Source organism: Zootoca vivipara, chromosome 17 (genome assembly GCF_963506605.1).
Source record: "Zootoca vivipara chromosome 17, rZooViv1.1, whole genome shotgun sequence".
Taxonomy (NCBI): domain Eukaryota; kingdom Metazoa; phylum Chordata; class Lepidosauria; order Squamata; family Lacertidae; genus Zootoca; species Zootoca vivipara.
This window is the reverse complement of record NC_083292.1, coordinates 11,495,174-11,517,522: the sequence shown is the minus strand read 5'-3', so window position 1 is coordinate 11,517,522 and position 22,349 is coordinate 11,495,174. Positions and strand designations below refer to the sequence as shown.

The following is a 22,349-nucleotide window of genomic DNA, read 5'->3' as shown; positions in this document are numbered from 1 at the left end:
TTTGTTCTGATAGGTTTTCGAGGAGGTTAGATGGTGTTGCACCAAAGCAAGCCTTACCTCCAGGTGCATTTTGCCCTGCTTTCCCTTGTTTTAAAAAAAGCCCAATCTTTGGGGGAAGCAGGTTTGTTGCACCAGACCTCCCAATCAACTACAATTGTGCGACCGGAATTTGCCCTGTATGCAATTGCATCCCACCCCAAAATAGTAAATGTCTGAAAGCTTTCCTCCTCTGAACTTTAAATTCCCATTTAAAACCTAGGCAGTGTCAAAAGACCCATCATTTCAGAGGCATGCTTATAAATGAATCACTAAGACAGAAAAAATATGCACCTCTGCAGCCCTCTTAATTTCAGAATTGAGCACTGCTAATGAGAACAGTGGGAACTCTGAACTCCAGCTGAGAACCGAGGACTGTCTCTTTGTAAATGTCCAAGTCGGATTGGTCCTTCATTGCATATGTTTCATTTGCAGGCTGCTGCAGTATGACCTTTCACTGACCCTCTCCGGAAGAAGCACAACTTCTCCCCCTCAGTTACTCATGTGCATTCTGTTCTTTAAGTTTGACCCGCGACCTGTTTCCAAAAATGCATACAGGTAATCTTCAACTCTGGTTATATTAGTCTCTTTATCTAAATGTTTTGCTGCCGTAGCTGCTGGGATATGTAACACTATTCATGGGATTGCTCGCTGTGCTGGCTTTGCTGTGCTGTTTGTGACCTTGATCTAACCTCCTATTTGTCTCCTAAATGGAAAACCAATGCCATAGCGAGAACACCCCCTCCATCCGCCTCTCCCTCTTCCTTTTTTCCTGCCGCCTGGGAAAAGGTAGAATGGAATCGGCAGAGCATTGTCGTTTGCACTCGTTTTCATATTTCCTAGTTAGGAGGTAGAGCTAGAGTCCTCTTCACAAATTTATCGTGCATATGCTCAGTGCCTCGTGGGTCAGCAGGATTGCACCCACCCACCTGATGGCTCCTGAGCTGATTAGCCTTCACATGCCGAATGCCACATGTAGCGGTTGCAAAGTCCAATGTTTTTAGGGCCCCTTTCATAGGATCGTTTGTCACCATCCGATCCTCATCCCCCCCCCCGCAGCGCCAGGCCTGTTGTACTGTACCCCGTAAGTCTTATGCAAGAGGGGGAGCTGGCCTAGAGGGGGTGGGCACAATCCTGCTGCCTCCCTGCATAAAGAAAGCTGCTGGTTTGGGCCAATGGCTCATCTAGTCGAGCATCCTGTTCTCACACTGGCCAAACAGATGCCTATGGGAAACCCGCAAGCAGGACCCAAGAAACCCTTCCTGTGTTTTTTCAGCAACTGGTATTCAGAGGCATTGTTGCCCCTAATGGTGGAGGCAGAGCATAGCCCCCATGGCTAATAGCCTTTAATAGATAGATCCCTCCCTTCCATTAATTTGTCTAACCTCCTTTAAAAGCCCTCTATTTCCATATCCCCTCTTACCTGATTTTTTTTCACTAAACGAAAAAGTCCCAAACACTGCAGCCTTTCCTCATAGGGGAATTGCTCCATCCCCTTGAGCATTGCCCCTTTCTTAACCCTTTCCTGACTTTACAGTATTCTTTTCGAGGTAAGGGTGAACAGGACTGTAAACTGTATCCTAGATGCTTTGGCACCATAGATTTGTATAACAGCATATAACTGGCAGTTTCGTTTCCGGTTCCTTTCCTAATGACCCTCCCTAGCACGGACTTTGCCTTTTCCCATTGCTGCAGCACACTGGGTCGACATCCTCAACAAGCTGTCTGCTACAAACCCAAGGTCTCATTCCTAGTCCGTCACCACCAGTTCAGACCCTGTGAGCATATACTGTATGTGAAATTAAATTAGCCTGTGTTGGCTTCCTTCCCCACAAAGGAGGAGGAGCTAGATGCCCTGCCACATTGAGCCACAGTCTCCTCCCCATTCTCTCCACCTCCCAGCAGTAACCACATTTCCACCACCCCCTTTTCGCCCCCTGCCTTGGTATTTTAATGTTAAGCTGCATTTGTTGTTGTTGTTGTTGTCAAAATAAATAAATAAATGTATTGAGCAGCATCCTTCATCAATTTGTCATGCACATAGGAAAGAAAAAAAGATACTGGCATTGTAAACAAAACTTGTAAGATTAATGAAGGATAAAATCCTTGGGAACCATGCAAAAATACTAAATACTAAATAACAGAGACAGCAAGAAAAATGACAAATGTACAAGCAAATCCTGAATTTGCAGAATAGAAAGAAACTTGGTCAAGGCTACATCAGCATGATAAATCACAAACCAAAGGGGCAGAACAATACAGTTTGCAAAATAACTCGTAACACGAACATCTCTTTGTTTATTTATTTTTTTGTTCTTTTATACTACCTGAGTTTATCATCGTATTCACTAGATCTAAAACTTGCATAAAAGAAGTGCGTACCACCTGTAAAATTAGACACTGAGCACAGAGTACCATTTTTCCTCCACTTGCTGCTCAGTTGTAAAACAAGCCTATGGGATAAAATGTATTGGCACATCATCTTAGAACACGCTGGTTTGCAAGACCATATACTACTGTCATGATCTCTAGAGGCCACTGCATGGCACCTTGAATGTTCATGCATGCCCACACACCCTTATGTGTGTGATAGAAATCAGATGCAAGTACTTACCTGCTGTGAGAGTGAACCTTTCTTTGGAGCCAGAATCTTATTTGGGCATAGGGCCATATATATGGCACAGTGGTAGGACATAACCTTTGCGTGCCAAAGGTCTCTGGTTCAGTCCCTGGCAAACCAGGTAGGGCTGGAAAAGACCTCTGTTGGAAACTGACAGTCACTTTAGGTGAGGCTGAGCTACATAGACCAATGGTCTGACTTCCTGTGTTTCTTTGACGATAACCTCCTTTGTTTCTATGATGACCATGCCAGCATCTCATACTAATGCAATATTAGGAAGTCCCCACCCAAAAGGCAAAAATCAGGGCAGTGAGTGACCATGCAGATAGCTGGAGTTTGTGATAGTGGACAGCTAGCTATGTCTTGTAGCTAGGGTTTAGGCATGAGATTCCTCCAAAACCAGGTTTTTCCAATATACTTCTTCCGTATTGTGTATAAATGTTTTCCATTTAAACACACACCTCTCCCCCCCCCTCTCTCACACACATACAGTGGAACCTCGGTTTATGAACACCTCGGTTTATGAATTTTCGGTTTACGAACGCCATGGACCCATCTGGAACGGATTAATTCACGTTCCATTACTTTCAATGGGAAAGTTCGCTTCAGTTTATGAATGCTTCAGTTTATGAACAGACTTCCTGAACCAATTACACCCATGCTTCGGGTTAAGTACGCTTCAGGTTGAGTACTCCGCGGACCCGTCTGGAACGGATTAATCCACTTTCCATTACTTTCAATGGGAAAGTTCGCTTCAGTTTATGAACGCTTCAGTTTATGAACAGACTTCCGGAACCAATTGTGTTCATAAACCTAGGTACCACTGGACAAATAATAATCTCATTTTTGAGATACAAATTGCTACTTTTTGTAAATACAGGTTTTAGCTTTCAGAGCCATAATCTCGTAATCTTTTATGGAACTGAATTATATCACAGGAAATTGCTTCAATGGAATGATTTCTCATGCTTCCATCTCTCTCTGCCCCCACATTAAGAAGTTACATAAATCTTAACACAGTTGAGGTTATGTAGCTATTTTAAGGGGCCTGTATAATTTATTTTGAGAAGAGCACTTCTGCTGCTGTTCTCCAATATGGAAACTTTGAAAGAAAGAAGTAATAAAGTATGAATTTAGAACCTTGCATTCACACACCCAATTTAAGAAGTTTAGTTTCTAGGTTGCATTGTGGCTAGCAGACATTCAGGAATTAAACACAGCCCCAGTGCAGATATAACGACCCTGCTTTGATTGTGGTTTTTGAGCTTCAGGCTCATGGGTTCCCTTCCCTTGCCTACTTTAATTTGCTCACTTACCTACGTCCTCTTCCTTTTTGAACTAGTATTAGAAGCCATGGTTTGAAATGGGGTTCTAATTCAGGTTTGTCCAAGCCAAAGCTTGTCTGATTTTGCCATTGCCACAAACTGTGGTTTGCTTAGTCCAGGGAATGAGCGAGTGAACTGGATGAAAGGAGGGAAGGAAGGAGAAGGAACATGCAAGCATAAAGCTTATTCATAACAACTAAACCGTGGATTGGCCCTGATGCATGAACCGTGCCATTACATATAATAAACAAGTGGAATTTCAGGTGATTCCAAAGAGGTGCAGGGTCCCCGCCCACCAGTATGCAAAGGCAGGTGTGGCCTTGTACAGTAGTATCTCAGAAGTCGAACGGAATCCATTCCGGAAGTCCGTTCGACTACCAAGACATTTGGAAACCAAGGCGCGGCTTCCAATTGGCTGTAGGAAGGTTCTGCAGCCAATCGGAAGCTGCAGAAGTCACGTTGGACATTCGGGTTCCAAAGAATGTTCGCAAACCGGAACACTCACTTCCAGGTTTGCGGTGTTTGGGAGCCAAAACGTTCGACTGGCAAGGCATTCAGCTTCCAAGGTACAACTGTATATTGAATTGTTCTAATGAACCTGGCAAATCAGTGCCAGTCTGAAGCACCAGCAAACATCTTGTGCATGTTTCCTGTACATGTTTCCATTTTGCTTCACTTGCATAAGCAGTTTTCTCCAGTTTTCCATTCCACCAAAGCATAGGTAGACAAATCTTGCTAATTCTATAATGACCACTCGTGAGCAGCGCCTGTGGGCAGGTTTCTCCCTTTCTCCATAGTGAAAGACAAAATCGTATCAACCAAAAACATTTCCCTTTGGATGTAATGCTTGGGGGATATGAAACTGCACTAGCCCTTGAGTCTGTGATGTATGCATTGTGAAACCAAGCAGTAATTGAGATTAAAGATACTCCACTGAATGTAAAACTAGTTTAGATCATTGATTAGAAGTGTGTAGCCATTGTAGCCAAAGCCCTCTCTTCCTATGAATTAATGTCAGCTTTTATAGTCCCTTCTAGATCATCAAAATTACTTCATAATGACCAAATATATTATAACTAATTGGCTTAAGAAAGCAGACTGCTTCAGAGGTCACCCTTAAATGTTGGTGTTTCTTGACTAACTTCTTGCATTAAATCTGAATACCTTTTTAATGTGTGCTTCATTGCTCAAGTGGATGAAAGAAGGTTCTTTCCTCTCATTTAGCACCCAGCCAATGTGTTCCTTTGGAACATTGGGTTGGAAAAAGACTTAGGTTAGCCCCCATTGATATCCCTTAGGCCACATCTGCACCATATATTTAAAGCACTGCTATACCATTTTATCCCCCTTAGATGCTGAGAGTTGTTAGGACACCCTTATTCTCCTTGTGGAGCTAGAATTCCCATAGTTCCCTGGGAAGGGGCATTGTCTGAATGATGAACCACCCTGTGAGGGGAATAGGGGTCGCCCAGCAACTCACAGGACCCTTAACAAACTCAAGTTCCCAGGACCCTTGGAGGGAAGCAACAATTTAGTGGCATGGTAGAGTTTTAAATGCATGGCACAGATATAACCCCGGTCATTTCTAACTTGTCCCATTCATTTCAGATAACTTGATCTGGATCCAACCTACTGTGTCTTTAAGAAAAATTGCAATCCTGAAACCTTCCTACACAGGATAAAATATTGCATATTGATTAAAAATGAATGTTACCACTTGGTCGTAAAACTGGGAGTGGGCAATAACTGCTATCCACTTCTGCAATTACATGAACGGTGCTCTGGTTTTCAGCCAAGCAGTCCTCCCACCTTTACAGGGCTGACTCGAGACGCTTTGCTACCTAAGGGAGAGAGCAGCAAAAGGTGCATAGTACCTCCTGAACATGCACAGAATTGGCTTTAAAAGGGGTGGGGTGGGGAACCTGAGACCCACCAGAGGCTGTTGGACTCCCAACTTCCATCAGCCCCAGCCAGCATGGTCAGTAGTGAGGGAAAGATGAAAACTAATCCAACAGGAAGGCTGCAGGCTCCCTATCCCTGCTTTTAATTTCATATCAGTAGATGGAGCAAACAGAATCCTCATTACCTTGCAGTCTGCCTTCTCTTCCCAAAGGACCTTAGATACAAACTGGGACGCGGGTTTCACTGTGGTCTAAACCACTGAGCCTCTTGGGCTTGCTGATTGGAAGGTCGGCGGTTCGAATCCCTGCAACAGAGTGGGCTCCCGTTGCTCTGTCCCAGCTCCTGCCAACCTAGCAGTTCGAAAGCACGCCAGTGCAAGTAGATAAATAGGTACTGCTGCGGCGGGAAGGTAAACAGCGTTTCTGTGCGCTCTGGCTCCCATCACGGTGTCCCGTTGCGCCAGAAGCGGTTTAGTCTGGCTGGCCACATGACCCGGAAAGCTGTCTGTGGGCAAACGCTGGCTCCCTCGTCCTGAAAGCGAGATGAGTGCCCACCACACCATGGTCGCCTTTGACTGGACTTAACCGTCCAGGGGTCCTTTACATTTTTTTTTTTATAATTATATTTATTGAAGTTTTTACAATAAAAAAAAATACCACACAAAAATACAAAAGCTTAAAAAGTAGAAAAGAAAAATTAAGAAAAACAAAAGAAAAGGCACAAAAAGGAAAAAAGAGAAAGAAGAAAAATAATATCTCTAACAATATCTTGTCCCCGACTTCCCCGTCCCTCCCCTCCCGGGTCTATTCCATATCAAATTTCACAACTTCTTTTTTTTTACCCCACACAACAATTTCTATTAAATTTTAAACTACCGTGTTTCTCATATTATAAGTCATGTCTTATATTAATTTTTTCTTCAAAAAAACACGACATGGCTTATTTTTGAGGGATGTCTTATTTTTTAATAAAGTGCACGCGGGCGCTGTTTGCCGGGCTTGTCAAGCCCAGCAAACAGCGCCCGCCGATCTTCGGTGACAGGCGGGGGTGGGCGGAGAGCGGAGAACGATCTCCGCTTCCCCCCCACCCCCGCCTGTCACACAGCACAGGTCGGCGGGCGCTGTTTGCCGGGCTTGTCAAGCCCAGCTAGGAGCGCCCGCCGATCTTCGGTGACAGGCGGGGATGGGGGGAGAGCGGAGAACGATCTCCGCTTCCCCCCACCCCCGCCTGTCACACAGCAAAGGTCGGCGGGCGCTGTTTGCCGGGCTTGTCAAGCCCAGCTAGGAGCGCCCGCCGATCTTCGGTGACAGGCGGGGATGGGGGGAGAGCGGAGAACGATCTCCGCTTCTCCCCCACCCCCGCCTGTCACACAGCACAGGGCCGAAGATCGGCGGGCGCTGTTTGCCGGGCTTGTCAAGCCCAGCAAGGAGCGCCCGCCGATCTTTGGTGACAGGCGGGGGTGGGGGGAGAGCGGAGAACGATCTCCGCTTCTCCCCCACCCCCGCCTGTCACACAGCACAGGGCCGAAGATCGGCGGGCGCTGTTTGCCGGGCTTGTCAAGCCCAGCAAACAGCGCCCGCCGATCTTTGGTGACAGGCGGGGGTGGGGGGAGAGCGGAGCACGATCTCCACTTCCCCCCACCCCGCCCATCATACAGCACAGGGCCGAAGATCGGCGGGCGCTGTTTGCCGGGCTTGTCAAGCCCAGCAAACAGCGCCCGCCGATCTTCGGTGACAGGCGGGGGTGGGCGGAGAGCGGAGAACGATCTCCGCTTCCCCCCCACCCCCGCCTGTCACACAGCACAGGTCGGCGGGCGCTGTTTGCCGGGCTTGTCAAGCCCAGCTAGGAGCGCCCGCCGATCTTCGGTGACAGGCGGGGATGGGGGGAGAGCGGAGAACGATCTCCGCTTCTCCCCCACCCCCGCCTGTCACACAGCACAGGGCCGAAGATCGGCGGGCGCTGTTTGCCGGGCTTGTCAAGCCCAGCAAGGAGCGCCCGCCGATCTTTGGTGACAGGCGGGGGTGGGGGGAGAGCGGAGCACGATCTCCGCTTCCCCCCCCCACCCCCGCCTGTCACACAGGACAGGTCGGAAGATCGGCGGGCGCTGTTTGCCGGGCTTGTCAAGCCCAGCAAGGAGCGCCCGCCGATCTTCGGTGACAGGCGGGGGTGGGGGGAGAGCGGAGAACGATCTCCGCTTCCCCCCCACCCCCGCCTGTCACACAGCACAGGTCGGCGGGCGCTGTTTGCCGGGCTTGTCAAGCCCAGCTAGGAGCGCCCGCCGATCTTCGGTGACAGGCGGGGGTGGGGGGAGAGCGGAGCACGATCTCCGCTTCTCCCCCACCCCCGCCTGTCACACAGCACAGGGCCGAAGATCGGCGGGCGCTGTTTGCCGGGCTTGTCAAGCCCAGCAAACAGCGCCCGCCGATCTTTGGTGACAGGCGGGGGTGGGGGGAGAGCGGAGAACGATCTCCGCTTCCCCCCCACCCCCGCCTGTCACACAGGACAGGTCCGAAGATCGGCGGGCGCTGTTTGCCGGGCTTGTCAAGCCCAGCAAGGAGCGCCCGCCGATCTTCGGTGACAGGCGGGGGTGGGGGGAGAGCGGAGCACGATCTCCGCTTCCCCCCACCCCCGCCCGTCATACAGCACAGGGCCGAAGATCGGCGGGCGCTGTTTGCCGGGCTTGTCAAGCCCAGCAAGGAGCGCCCGCCGATCTTTGGTGACAGGCGGGGGTGGGGGGAGAGCGGAGCACGATCTCCGCTTCCCCCCCCACCCCCGCCTGTCACACAGGACAGGTCCGAAGATCGGCGGGCGCTGTTTGCCGGGCTTGTCAAGCCCAGCAAGGAGCGCCCGCCGATCTTCGGTGACAGGCGGGGGTGGGGGGAGAGCGGAGCACGATCTCCGCTTCCCCCCACCCCCGCCCGTCATACAGCACAGGGCCGAAGATCGGCGGGCGCTGTTTGCCGGGCTTGTCAAGCCCAGCAAGGAGCGCCCGCCGATCTTTGGTGACAGGCGGGGGTGGGGGGAGAGCGGAGCACGATCTCCGCTTCCCCCCACCCCCGCCCGTCATACAGCACAGGGCCGAAGATCGGCGGGCGCTGTTTGCCGGGCTTGTCAAGCCCAGCAAGGAGCGCCCGCCGATCTTTGGTGACAGGCGGGGGTGGGGGGAGAGCGGAGCACGATCTCCGCTTCCCCACCCACCCCCGCCTGTCACACAGGACAGGTCCGAAGATCGGCGGGCGCTGTTTGCCGGGCTTGTCAAGCCCAGCAAGGAGCGCCCGCCGATCTTTGGTGACAGGCGGGGGTGGGGGGAGAGCGGAGAACGATCTCCGCTTCCCCCCCCGCCTGTCACACAGGACAGGTCCGAAGATCGGCGGGCGCTGTTTGCCGGGCTTGTCAAGCCCAGCAAACAGCGCCCGCCGATCTTTGGTGACAGGCGGGGGTGGGGGTAGAGCGGAGAACGATCTCCGCTTCCCCCCACCCCCGCCTGTCACACAGGACAGGTCCGAAGATCGGCGGGCGCTGTTTGCCGGGCTTGTCAAGCCCAGCAAACAGCGCCCGCCGATCTTCGGTGACAGGCGGGGGTGGGGGGAGAGCGGAGCATGATCTCCGCTTCCCCCCCCACCCCCGCCTGTCACACAGGACAGGTCCGAAGATCGGCGGGCGCTGTTTCCCGGGCTTGTCAAGCCCAGCAAGGAGCGCCCGCCGATCTTCGGCTCTGTCCCCCGATGCGCGACGGCTCGGGGAAGCAGGCAGGGAGCTCCTGCTGGGTCCCGCGCCTTCGCCTCTCGCTCGGTCGGGGCTACACGACATGGCTTATTTTCGGGGTATGTCTTATTTTTCACTAACCCTTAGAAATCCTGTCATGGCTTATTTTTTGGGGATGCCTTAAAATATGAGAAACACGGTACATTGCTTTTAACTATTTCTAATAATTTCCTTTAGCCTATATTTTCCCCCTAAAAAGATATACCTTTTCCTGATTCAGATTCTATCCAATCTTATAGCTAAACCTCAAATCCCACCCCCTCCCTCCCCAGGTAGCAGTTTCCCCTTTTCCCCGGCCAGCGTCTTCATACTGTCCAATTTCAAACCTTTTGATCCATCCATTCATCTACTTTATATTCCTTCTTTACCCCACACCCACTCTTAGCCATTCTAAACCACCCCATTCCTCCTTCTTCCCCTTCCATTGTTTTAATTCTTCCACCAGCCTCCCACCCTCCTCTTTATTTCCAATGTCCCCGGGGTCCTTTACATTTTAAAAGGTAAAGGGACCCCTGCCCATTAGGTCCAGTTGCGGATGACTCTGGGGTTGCGATGCTCATCTTGCTCTATAGGCTGAGGGAGCCGGCATTTGTCCACAGACAGCTTCCAGGTCATGTGGCCAGCATGACTGAGCCGCTTCTGGCGAACCAGAGCAGCGCATGGAAACGCCGTTTACCTTCACGCTGGAAGTACCTTTTACCTTTTAGATACAAACTTCCCAAACCCAAATAACTGAGGTGGGGCAGAGATAACTATTTCCTATAAGGTATAGTGCATCCTCTGGGTTTACACACTCTTCCCTGCTTTTTTGGCTGCATTTACCTGTAAGTAAATACTTGTGGTGCCTGATCTGTCTGTGTTGGAGAGACCTAAAAAGAATGACCTTGGGGAGGAGGGAGAGAGCTGTTGGTACAGCCACCACCACCACCCAACACATACATCATAAAAGCAAGGACTGATGACCATTTGGGGAAGACCAGAAGGTGGTTTTGCTTGTTATGGTCATGGATGTTCCTAAGATGTTCCTATGGGTGCCTTTACATGGCTGTGGCTAGATTGGAAGGTGATACACAGGAAGTAAATCCCTGAGCTACATGCTCATCATGGCACATTACCGAAAACTATTTCTGTCATCAGGCTGCTGTCGTTCCTGGCACACTGAATTATGTTGATAGCTAAGAACGGTTCCCTAACTACAAGCCAAAGCTGTATCTGTTTGTGCATAATATATTTAGAAGACCTTGATGGTTGGTTCTGATTAACTGCTAATATTGAGCAACATGATGCATATTTCCATTATGCTTGAGGCTTATCTGTATATATTTATACAAGGCAACTTCACTGTGGATGGGTTGTGAGATTTTGGTGGTAGACTACACAAACACACACACACACAGAGAGACTTCTGAAAACTCTTTAAAGGAGATTATAGGGACCATTTTATTATGTTTCGTGCCTTTATTTAAAGGAGTGGCTTGTGGCTTTCTGAACTTTTTAGATCTGCTCCATCAATAACGGTGAGAAGCTGACTGCTCTTCCAGTGGGCATTAGAATGAACTCCAAAAGCAAATACCCAAAGCACCCTCCTTTTCTTTAGTAGTTGAGTGAAACTTGGAGCTCAAAGAGCTGAAATATATGGATTCTGTGCTCCTTGGAGGCTTTCTATCCATATCGACTGCTCTTATGCTATCCTCTTCCTTGGTTTCTGAATTCAAAAAAATGCCTTCAAGAGAAATGACCCTTCTGCCTGACTCTAGATGTCTTATGGGTTCAGCTGCATATTGAATTGCCACACGACCTCTTCCAGTCTCTCTTCCTATTAAAAGACCCAGGGGCGTACCCAGGATCAAAACTTGGGGGGGGGGGAGCCATGGTCGTCCAGGTTGTGACATTTCAGCACGGAAAAGGCGAATGAAAAGTTGCTCACGTGGTCGGCTGCATCTGCTCCACGGTGGCTCTCCGGAAAGAGGTGAAGCAGGCGTCTCGCACGGCGGGGAAGGAGCATGCCGCCTCGACCATTCACTCTGTCCCGCTTCTTTCACTCCCTATCCAGCACTGACATAGATTCCTCTACCAGTCACTAGGTGGCTCTAGATACTTCTCGGTTTTTACACCATTTCAGTGTGGTAAACAACTGATTATTTGCCATCGCCCTACCTAATTTTGTTTAGTTTCATCACTTTATAACCATTTAACTTTTTTTGCTCCTGTGGGGGTCAGCTGCCCCCCGCCCCTCACTGGGTACGCCCATGAAAAGACCTCCTTTTATTCACCAAGTGCTTAGAAGCGGTGTTGTGCCTGCTTATAAGTCACATCCACCAACCCCCTAATGCAGAGATGGGGAACCCATGGTGCTCCAGATGCTGTTGGGCCAAAGCTCCCATCATCCATGGACCACTGGGTGGTCATGCAGGTTAGGACTGATGGAGTTCAAGATTATCTGGAGGTCACCAAGTTGGAGAAGACTGCCCTTGTCGATACCGCTCTTGCTTCATTTCTTGTTCCGTAGGGAAACGAAACTGCATAATGGGTGCTCATATGGGGTACATTCAGCAAGCGTACAATCTGTGTACGCGGGTAGTTGAGCTGCACGCTCGTTTGGTTGTTTACTGGCAACATTCAGCATTTGTACAAATCGACCAGTGCACACGACCTTTCACTTGTGTAGAGAGAGCTTGCACCTGTGTTCCGTGTTAATGTGTGAACAAGCCCATAATGAGCTACTAGAATAGCATGGGGAGATGGCAGTTCTGGGAGGAGAGGAGCCAAATAGTAACAGATCCCAGCTGAATAGAAGACGTGGGCTTTGCTGCTTCCCCCCTGAAGCAGCTAGTTGGAATGCCTGTCTTTCCAAAAATGCTATCTTTTCTCTCTCTGTCTCTGTCTGTCTCTCTCCCTCTCTCTGTGTGTGTGTGTGTGCGCGCGCGCATGTGTGTGCACCTGCCTTTTGGTATTTACGCACTGAACACAGGCCATTTCGTTTGTTAACAGGAATGATCATTCATTGTGTAGAACCAATCAGCTAGCCAGAGGATGATAAAGGTTCTCCTAAAGAATAATCACCTATTTATGTATTGCTCTTCCTGTAAAATTCAAAAGTGGTAAAATCTGATAATAGAACCAGTAAAACACGAAGCAAAATTGGCTCCGTCCCCCTGCACCCACCCACTTGTATTACGCCTGGAGACTTGACACACAAGCCAAGGGGCAACTTCTCCCCACCCCCCACCCCGTCTTCCTCAAGTGTTGCCTCTGTTTCCATCATCAAAACACTTGTGGTCCATGATTGATGACTCTTAGGATTTTGGATAATGTCGATGTGCAGCAGTAAGATTTCTTTCATCAAGACGATGTAGGTTCAAGTGTAGCTTGGCCTTTGTTTGCAAAGTCTACCTGCAATCCAGGTCAGCCAGTTGTAAATGGAGCAAACAGTGCAAGCATCCCTTAAGGAGCCCAATAGGAAGGACAGGACTAGTTCACATGTAGCACTAGGCCATAGTTGAATGTATCATGGATGAGCCTTACTGAGCCCAAGCCAAGCACCAGGTTCCTGCTCTCCCTTCTCCAGGAGGAGGAGAATTTCTACCAAGTACCTTTGCCGTTTCAAAGAAACTGGGCTTAACATTAGTGCAAACCAGACATCCTAGCATACAATATGTTTGATTGAGCAAGCCAGCATCATAAACTATGGTTTGCTTTGCTGGGTCTCACTAAGGCCTTGTCTGCATAACACTAAGCCAGGCATCCCCAAACTGCGGCCCTCCAGATGTTTTGGACTACAATTCCCATCTTCCCCAACCACTGGTCCTGTTAGCTAGGGATCATGGGAGTTGTAGGCCAAAACATCTGGAGGGCCGCAGTTTGGGGATGTCTGCACTAAGCCATGGTTTAGCATTGCATGTGAGGCAGTCCATGTTGTCCTGTCCTCCTTCCACGATAGACCGACTTTATGGGTCAGCAGTGTTTGCCTCTTATAAGAAGCTGTTGGACCATTGCCATGTGCAATGTCTTTAGATGGAAATTCAGTGGGGTTTTATTGTTGTTTATTTTGTATACAGTGGTACCTTGGTTCTCAAACTTAATCCGTTCCGGAAGCCCGTTCCAAAACCAAGGTGTATTTTCCCATAGAAAGTAATGCAAAATGATTTAATCCGTTCAAGGCTTTTAAAAACAACCTCTCAAACAGCAATTTAACATGAATTTTACTAATTTTACTAACAAGACCATTGATCCATAAAACAAAAGCAATAAACAATGTACTGCAGTTACACAATCAATCAGTAGCTGAACTGGGTTCTACGCAGTCGCAAAAACAAAAACAAAAAGAGTTGCAAAACCCAAACCCCAAAATAAATAGCAAAAACTGACAGACCTCAGCATAACACTCAAAATGGAAGTGTGGCACTCGAATTGGAGGCATAACACTCAAAACGGACCACATTCGGCTTCCCAAAAAAGTTCGCAAACTGGAACACTTGCTTCTGGGTTTGCAGTGTTTGGGTTCCAGGTTGTTTGAGTACCAAGGTGTTTGAGAACCAAGGTACCACTGTATTGTTGAAGGATCTTCAGGGTGGGCCAACAATGCTCCTATGTCTAACATTATTCACATTATCCATGGCAACCATGCTTTCCTGTTCTTGTCCTCCAGGCTTATCTTAGCAGCTAACAGAGATGAATTTTATCACAGACCATCAAAATCGGCCGACTTTTGGGACGGCAGCAATGAGATCCTCAGCGGTATGTAACACTCTCCTTGAGTAATTATTCATAAATTGCATTTGTGTACATGGTCCTCCCTCTCCCCTTTTCATCCTCACAGCAACCCTGTGAGATAGGCTGCTAACACTACTAAGAGATGGTGACTGTCCCAAGATCACTCAGTGAATTTCAAGGCTGAGCTGGCGGATTTGAACCCAGGTCTCCCAGGTTCTAGTCCAGAACTTTAATCATGCTGATGCTAATTTTTCTCTCTCTTTGCTTTTGACTGTAAATCTATGTGAAGTCGGTTTTGGAATGGTCACCTATCATCTGTAAGTTGGGCTGTGGTATTTCAGATGCTCCTCCAAGACCCCTGCATTCTTATTACAGGCGAGGTCTTCTTAAATGTTGCTTTTATTGCTTGTGGTTGTGGTTGTGGTGGTTTGTCTTTGTTTTTCCAACTTTCACAAGAGTGTTTTAATTTGACACCTGAAATCGAGTGATTTGAGCCATAGTTAAATCTAACAGAAATGCATTTTGCTCTCCCATAAATGTGGTCCAATATCCCATTTTTCAAGCGTACAGTTTTGGCCGGGAGACAAGTGTCTTCAAAAATAGTTTAAGAAGTTTGGTTTAAAGAGAAAGTGTGTTGTTGTTTGCCTTTGATCAATTTGCAATTTACTGAAAGTGACTCTACTAACCTTCTACCTGGTGACCTTTTAAAAAGTTAACCAACCTTTTTGTCCACTTAATGCTCTGTTTCTCTTTCAAAGAAAACCAAAAACATCTTTTCTCTGCCTAGCCAAACTGAAGCATAAGCCTCGCTAGGCACATAAATAAAAATGAGACACAGGCAGGCAAAGCATAGCTTTAAAATCCTTTGACGGTGCAAAGATTTTTCTCTTATGCTTGATGTTGTTGTCATTGGCAGGAAGAATTGTAAGGATAAATCACTCTCTCTGCACTGCAGTTCCTTTTCCTTTCTGAAAGTCTCTCACTCATTCCAAATTCTTGCAGGGTATGCTGCAAACTTCTCCACCCCATTTTTATACAAAGGGGGTGGGGGTGGAGTGCTACACTTTGATCCTGAAATCTGAATTTTAACCAGGCACCAGGCTGTAGCAAAGTGGGGAGATGCTGAACCCACTTTTTGATGTCTTTTTGTTGTCCCTGTTTAAGCTTTTCCTTGCCTATTTTTCTTTTTCTTTTTTTTCTTTATTTTTGAGGCAATAGTGCCTTGATATATTCTCAAGGGTGTTAGTGGTCTAGGTTTCATTTATTGTGTGAATAACACCCTTTGAATTAATAACACCTGCCTTTTTGTCTCAAATGAAACCAGACATACTGGGCCGGTGGGGGGGGGCGGTGTGGAAAGTAAGTGCAGTAAAATGGTTTTGCATCATTTTTGCCTTGATTATTGTTGTTTAGTCGTTTAGTCGTGTCCGACTCTTCATGACCCCATGGACCATAGCACGCCAGGCACTCCTGTCTTGCACTGCCTCCCGCAGTTTGGTCAAACTCATGTTCGTAGCTTCGGGAACACTGTCCAACCATCTTGTCCTCTGTCGTCCCCTTCTCCTAGTGCCCTCAATCTTTCCCAACATCAGGGTCTTTTCCAAGGATTCTTCTCTTCTCATGAGGTGGCCAAAGTATTGGAGCCTCAGCTTCACGATCTGTCCTTCCAGGGAGCACTCAGGGCTGATTTCCTTAAGAATGGATAGGTTTGATCTTCTAGCAGTCCATGGGACTCTCAAGAGTCTCCTCCAGCACCATAATTCAAAAGCATCCATTCTTCGGCGATCAGCCTTCTTTATGGTCCAGCTTGATACAGCCTTGTATTTACTTGCCTGGTACAGCCTTGATACAGCCTTGTATTTACTTGCCTGGTAGCCCATAGGCAACAGGGAACTCCATGTGGATGAATGAGCAGAGCTGGCAGAGGAAGGAAGGAAGAATGGATCATTCTATGGGGGAACCCACTTTGCTTTCCTCCACAACCAGCATGGAAATGCAGCAGGTTGGCAGAGGGCAGAGAGGAAGATCATTCTGACCTTCCTCTGCCACTGGGATGGGAAACCATTGGGTGTCCAGATGTTGCTGTTTCTGGGGGCCACAATTTAAGAAGGACATTGACAATCTGGAATGTGTGCAGCGGATGGCAACTAAGGTGATCAAGGGCCTGGAAACCATATGAGGAATGGTTGAAGGAGCTGGGGTATGTTTAGCCTGGAAAGAAGAGACTGAGAGGAGACAGGATAGTTATACTCAAATATCTAGAGCAGGGGTCAGCAAAACCTTTTCAGCAGGGGGCCAATCCACTGTCTCTCAGACCTTGGGGGGGGCAGACTATGCTTTTGGGGGGGGGCGGGATGAACAAATTCCTATGCCCCACAAATAACCCAGAGATTCATTTTAAATAAAAGGACACATTCTACTCATGTAAAAACACACTGATTCCAGGACCATCCGCGGGCCGGATTTAGAAGGTGATTGGGCCGGATCCGGCCCCCGGGCCTTAGTTTGCCTACTCATGATCTAGAGGGTAGGACCCAAATCGGTGGATTCAAATCACAGGAAAGGAGATTCCAACTAAACACCAGGAAGAAATTTCTGACAGTAAGAGCTGTTCAACAGTGGAACCAACTCCCTCTGGAGGCGGTGGACTCTCTTTTATTGGAGGTTTTTAAGCAGAGGCTGGGTGGCCATCTATCATTGACACTTTAGTTGAGATTCCTGCATTGCAGGGGGTTGGTGTCCCTTCCCAGTTATTTGATTCCATGAACACCCATCATCCTCAGTCAGCATAACCAATGGTCCAGGATAATGGGAGATGTTTGCGAAAAGGCAGAACTCAAGGAGGGCTGAAAGCAGAGGCAATGAGGGGTATGGCTGGGGAGGAGGAGGTGTGGCCTAAGAAGGGTCCCAAAGGCCAGACAGAGAGGCCTTGAAGGCTGCATTTGGCCCCGAAGCCTGGGGTTCCTCACCCTTGGGTTAGAGCAGCCTTTCTCAACCCTGGGTCCCCAGATGTTGTTGGACTCCCATCATCCGTAGCTAGCAGAACCAGTGGGCAGTGAAGCTAGGGAGGTGTAATTCAACACTATATGGGAATCCATGATTGAGAAAGGCAGGCATCCCCAAACTTCGGCCCTCCAGATGTTTTAGACTACAATTCCCATCTCCCCCGACCGCTGGTCCTGCTAGCTAGGGATCATGGGAGTTGTAGGCCAAAACATCTGCAGGGCCGCAGTTTGGGGATGCCTGTCTTAGAGTATCAGACTAAGACTGGGAAAAACTCAGGTTCAGATCTCTGATCATCCATTACTCTTCACTAGGTAACCTTGGGCCAGTCACTACCTTTCAGCCCTAACCTACCTCCTGGGACACTTTAAAACCCACTGAGAGCCAAATCAGGCAGTGTTCTTCCAAAGAACACTCTCAACCCTGGAACTGGGCATGTCCCTCATATTTTCACATCTGAAATGTTGGAGGATATGAAAGTACGAAGCTCTTGAACAGAGACCACAGACACCTTTTCGATTTTTTATTTAATGCTACTTACTTTATTTCTGTTGTTACTGTGTATTTTTGAAATTTCATAAATTTTGCACACTGCCTAAATGTAAAACAAACAAGCAAACCTCAACATGGTCTCCGAAAAAGATGAAACGATAAAATGTTCAATAAAAGCAATGAAAAACGATCAGTTGAAGCATTCAAAAATTAAAATCAGTGGCAAACTAAAAACAGATTAAAATACACATTAACCATTCTAAGTATTTGGGTAGGCTTGTCTAAACAAAACAAATGTTTTTAGCAGGTTTGGATATGGAGGAAGGAAAAGAAGGTGGGACGTGGCTTGGAATCAGCAAGAAAGGTAAATTGGCAGCCCTGACGAACTACATGCAGCCAAAGACAGACAAGAATGCAAAAGGAAGAGGTATGTATATGGAAACGAGAGGGGACTGGGTTACATGAACATATCTGGAAGTTCCCTTAAGATGCAGGTTCTTCAGCTATAAATCCTGCAGTCGAAAGTGAATCAAACAAACTGCAGCAGCACTGCCCTTACTACAGTCATACCTTCTGTTGCAGTGTTCCCAAACCTAGAACAGCCATGGCTCAGTGGTAGAGCACCTGCTTTGCACACAGAAGGTCCCAAGTTCAATCCCCAGCATCTCCCGATTGGACTGGGAGAGAGCCCCCAATGAAATCCTGGAGAGATGCTGCCAGTCAGAATCAACACTATTGAGCTGAATGGATTCTGGTGTAAGGCAGCTTCCTGTGTTCCTTCTTCCTTACTAAATCAGAATCTTCTCTTTCAACTCCCTGCCCCTCCAGTATAGATCCAGAAGAAGATGAGGAGATCTCTTTGTATGGAGACAAATTGTTGGTCTAGCTGGCCCTACTCATTGTCAATGTCAGTAGCAACTCTCCAGAGATTGGGGGATATCGCCAGACAGGAGGACATAGCCCGCGTGAAATCTGGGATGTTTTTAGGGGAGCAGGTGTATCGGTCTGCACCAGCCCGTTACCTGGCGGATATCCACTATGTGGAATACCGCAGACTAATTACTGCGGCTAGACTGAATGTCCTTGATTCGGCGGTTTTGAGGGGAAGATTTGGAGGAGTCCCATACGGTCAGAGAATGTTCCATTGTGCCTTGGGTGAGGTAGAGTCCACAGAACACATTCTACTGAGTTGTCCCTTTTATAATGATTTAAGGCAATATCTTATAGACCCGTATTTATCTCAGTTTAGTTCCCGACCAAGAGAACGGCAGGCAGCATATTTGCTCAACAAGCCCACTGGGAAAATAACCTCAGTGGCTAAATTCCTGTTCCTGGCGCTCAAGTGTCGGAAACGTATAATCGAATGTCTTGATGTGGGTTATCTGTAGGAGGTTTAGTAGCGCGGTCATACCCCATTTATGTATCCCTCTGATGCCTTCAGTTTTATATTTTTATATTTTTATGTATCCCTCTGATGCCTTCAGTTTTATATGTTTATCTTTGTATTGAGAAATGTTTTTTTTTTTTTTTGTTTCTGACTATCGGTCGAATAAAGTACAGTGGTGCCTCACTAGACGAATTTAATTCGTTCCACGGGTCTATTCTTATAACGAAAAATTTGTCTAGCGAATCCCATAGGAATGCATTGAATTTTTTTTTTAAAAAAATTGCCCATAGGAACGCATTAATTGAATTTCAATGCATTCCTATGGGAAACCGCGATTCGCTAGGCGAATTTTTCGTAAAACAAATTTGTCTAGCGAGGCAACCTCCACTAGAAAAATCCTTTCTTTAAGCGAAAATTTTGTCTTACGGGGCGTTTGTTAAGCGAGGCACCACTGTATATTGATTGATTGAACTCTCCAGAGTCTGGGGCGGAGATCTTTCCCAGGTCTCCCTTGCCAGGGGTGGCTTAACTAGAGACAACAGAAATTGCACCTGGGAGCTGATGCATGCAGACCATGTGCTCTGTACCACTGGTTCATATGCCCACTTCAAACTCAGTCACTCTTTCCCTCCATCTTCCAGTGTGTTTGGGGTATTGCCATCACTGATTATAGGGATGCACTCATGCAGTATTGCTGCCACAAGCATTATGGGCTAGCTTGCAGTGAAAAGTTGTTTTTATTATGTGTTTTTAGCTTGCATTTTTAAGGTTGTTTTCCCACGAAATTATTTTTATTAGTTTTTTTTAAAAAAAATATTACAAACTGAATTACTTTAATTTAATACAATTTCTTTTTAAAAAAAAAATCAGGTTCTCCGCTCCTGTTGCAAACATATGCCCATCTTTTCCTCCTGTAGCCACATCATCTCTTCATTAATATCCATTTCATCCTTCACTTGTTGTTGTCCATTCTTACAGCCGGCCATCATTGCCTCCTTACCAACAGTGCGTCAGTTATTTCTTAAAAATATAAAATCCATTTCACTTGTGTAGTCCTTCATAATCATTATTGTCTCAGACCTGGTGTTGCTGGGAGAGTTAATTCTTTCCTTCCTTTGTTCACATTCCAACTTCCGCTTGCATTTTTATGTTGTGAACCGCACTGAAATCTATCAATGAAAGGCAATATACTACTACTACTATTACTATTACTACTAATAATAATAATAATAGGATACACATATTTCATGTTTAGAAATGACATGCATCAGCTCCTAGGGTTACATCAAGTTACCGTAGTTGAAAGTTAGTGGTGCTGTTCCTCTTCAAAGAAACAAACAAACAAACAACAACAACAAGAAGAAGCCATAACCACCTCAGAAGCTTAAATGTGCTGAAATTAGTGCTACCTCTGCTTTAAAAAAATTTGCTCTAAAAACCTGGTTTCTACTTTGAAAATAATTTTATTTCCGTAGGCCTGTGCTTCCAACTGTTGCCAGAAAATGCTTAGATATGTTACATATTAAAGTGATGGGCTTGTAATTGCTAGGCTGCTTCTATTGATGATAATGGTAGTGTTCCAGCCAGCCGGGATTTTGATAGAACAATTAATAGCATTTAACTATCTTGGGAACCCATTGTTTTGGAATAATTCAGTGGCCTCCAGAAAGCTGGGTTAACCATATGTTTGGATGCCTAAAGCTTAAGCAGGATTGAAGCTTCAGTTTAGGTAGCATAGTGGGTATCACCTTTTGTTTCACGTGTGAAAGGTTTGAAACTAGGCAGAAACCACTTCTTTGCTGGAGGATCTATAACTCAGTGGTACTGTACTGAATCTGTTCTGAATCTGGCATTTCCAGTTACAAACCCAGGTAATGGGGAAAGCATTTTCCTGAGCTCCTAGAGAACCACTGCCAGTTAGAAATAGGGAACACTGTAGTAGGATTTGGATCAGGGTGGTCCAACGCATGCCGCAAGCACTGCATGCAACCCTCAAGGCCTTCTTTTGCAGCCTTCGCCAACATTTGACACCCCCCATGCCCTTGCTCTTCCCAAAGCTTGGGTAAGCGAGGTGCTGGGCTTTGTGAAATAGGTGTGAGGTTTTCACAGGGTCCTAGAGTCATTCTGTCTCCTTTCCCGAGCCTAGTTACTGGTTTCCCAGCTTTGGGAAAGTGGAGGCAAAGCTCCAGGAGCTGGCCAGAGCCTCTCGCTTCCTTCCCAAAGCCTGCTGTCTCCCTTTGCCAGCTTTGGGAAGGCAGCACAAGGTCCGGACCAAATTTTGGCCTCACTCCCCCACGCGACAAGGCAGTGTATGGCCCACAGATTCTGTGTCAAAGTTGCGGCCCACTTGGTATGAAAAGTTGGGGCCGCCCTGATTTAGTTGGAAATACAGGATGGAATTCAATGTCCCATGATTGTGATGGTTCCATCAGGGCAAAGCTTTCTGCTTCCTGGATGGAACAATCTCCTCTCTCCAAGCACTGTTCTGGGGGTGCTTCTGACACACACACACACACACACACTCTGATTTTTTGTGGGGGGGGGTGCTCAGGAGGAAGAGGGAAGGGAACCCCATTGCATTAATGGGTCTGGTTGCACTGGCTCCCTCTAGTGCAACTATGTAGTTGAATTCAGCACATAGACTGATCAGTATTAGCCAGCTTCCTGCCAGACTTAACCATGGCAGTAGGACTAAGAGAATGTCAAGGCTTCTAACTTCTAACATCAGAAGTGGCTACTGGATTAGGCCAAAGGCCCATCTCGTCCATCAACCTGTTCTCACAGTGACCAGCCTCCAATGGATGCCCGCAAAGCAGGACATGAGTGCAACTGATAGGCTTGCCCTCCATGAATGTGCCTATCTTTTAAGCCAACCAAGTTGGCCATCGCTACATTCTGTGGGAGAGAATTTCATCATTTAGCAATGCTCTGTGTGAAGGGGTACTTACTCCTGGCTGTCCTAAACCTTCCAATACCCAGCTCTGTGTGACGCCCCCCCCCCCCCGTTCCACTCTCAGGAGAAAGGGAGAAAGTCTTTTCTCTAGCCATCGGTTCTCCGTTGCAATTTTTGCAAGATCACGTTACAAATGTGATGTGTACTGAGAAT

General features: G+C 47.3%; 1 protein-coding gene across 5 annotated transcripts in view; it reads left to right on the top strand.

The window, feature by feature from the left end:
• TANGO2 (transport and golgi organization 2 homolog) overlaps positions 1 to 22,349 on the top strand; it is a 95,716-nt gene that overhangs the window by 36,577 nt on the left and 36,790 nt on the right. For 2 of the 5 annotated variants that reach the window (XM_035097847.2, XM_035097848.2), the window contains exons 2-4: positions 472 to 594; positions 14,297 to 14,385; positions 18,161 to 18,283. In XM_035097847.2, coding sequence (XP_034953738.1) covers positions 539 to 594; positions 14,297 to 14,385; positions 18,161 to 18,283 — 268 coding nt within the window. In that variant the 5' untranslated portion in view covers positions 472 to 538. The remainder of the gene's footprint in view (positions 1 to 471; positions 595 to 14,296; positions 14,386 to 18,160; positions 18,284 to 22,349) is intronic. The other 3 variants (XM_060269741.1, XM_035097845.2, XM_035097846.2) reach the window with 3 other exon arrangements.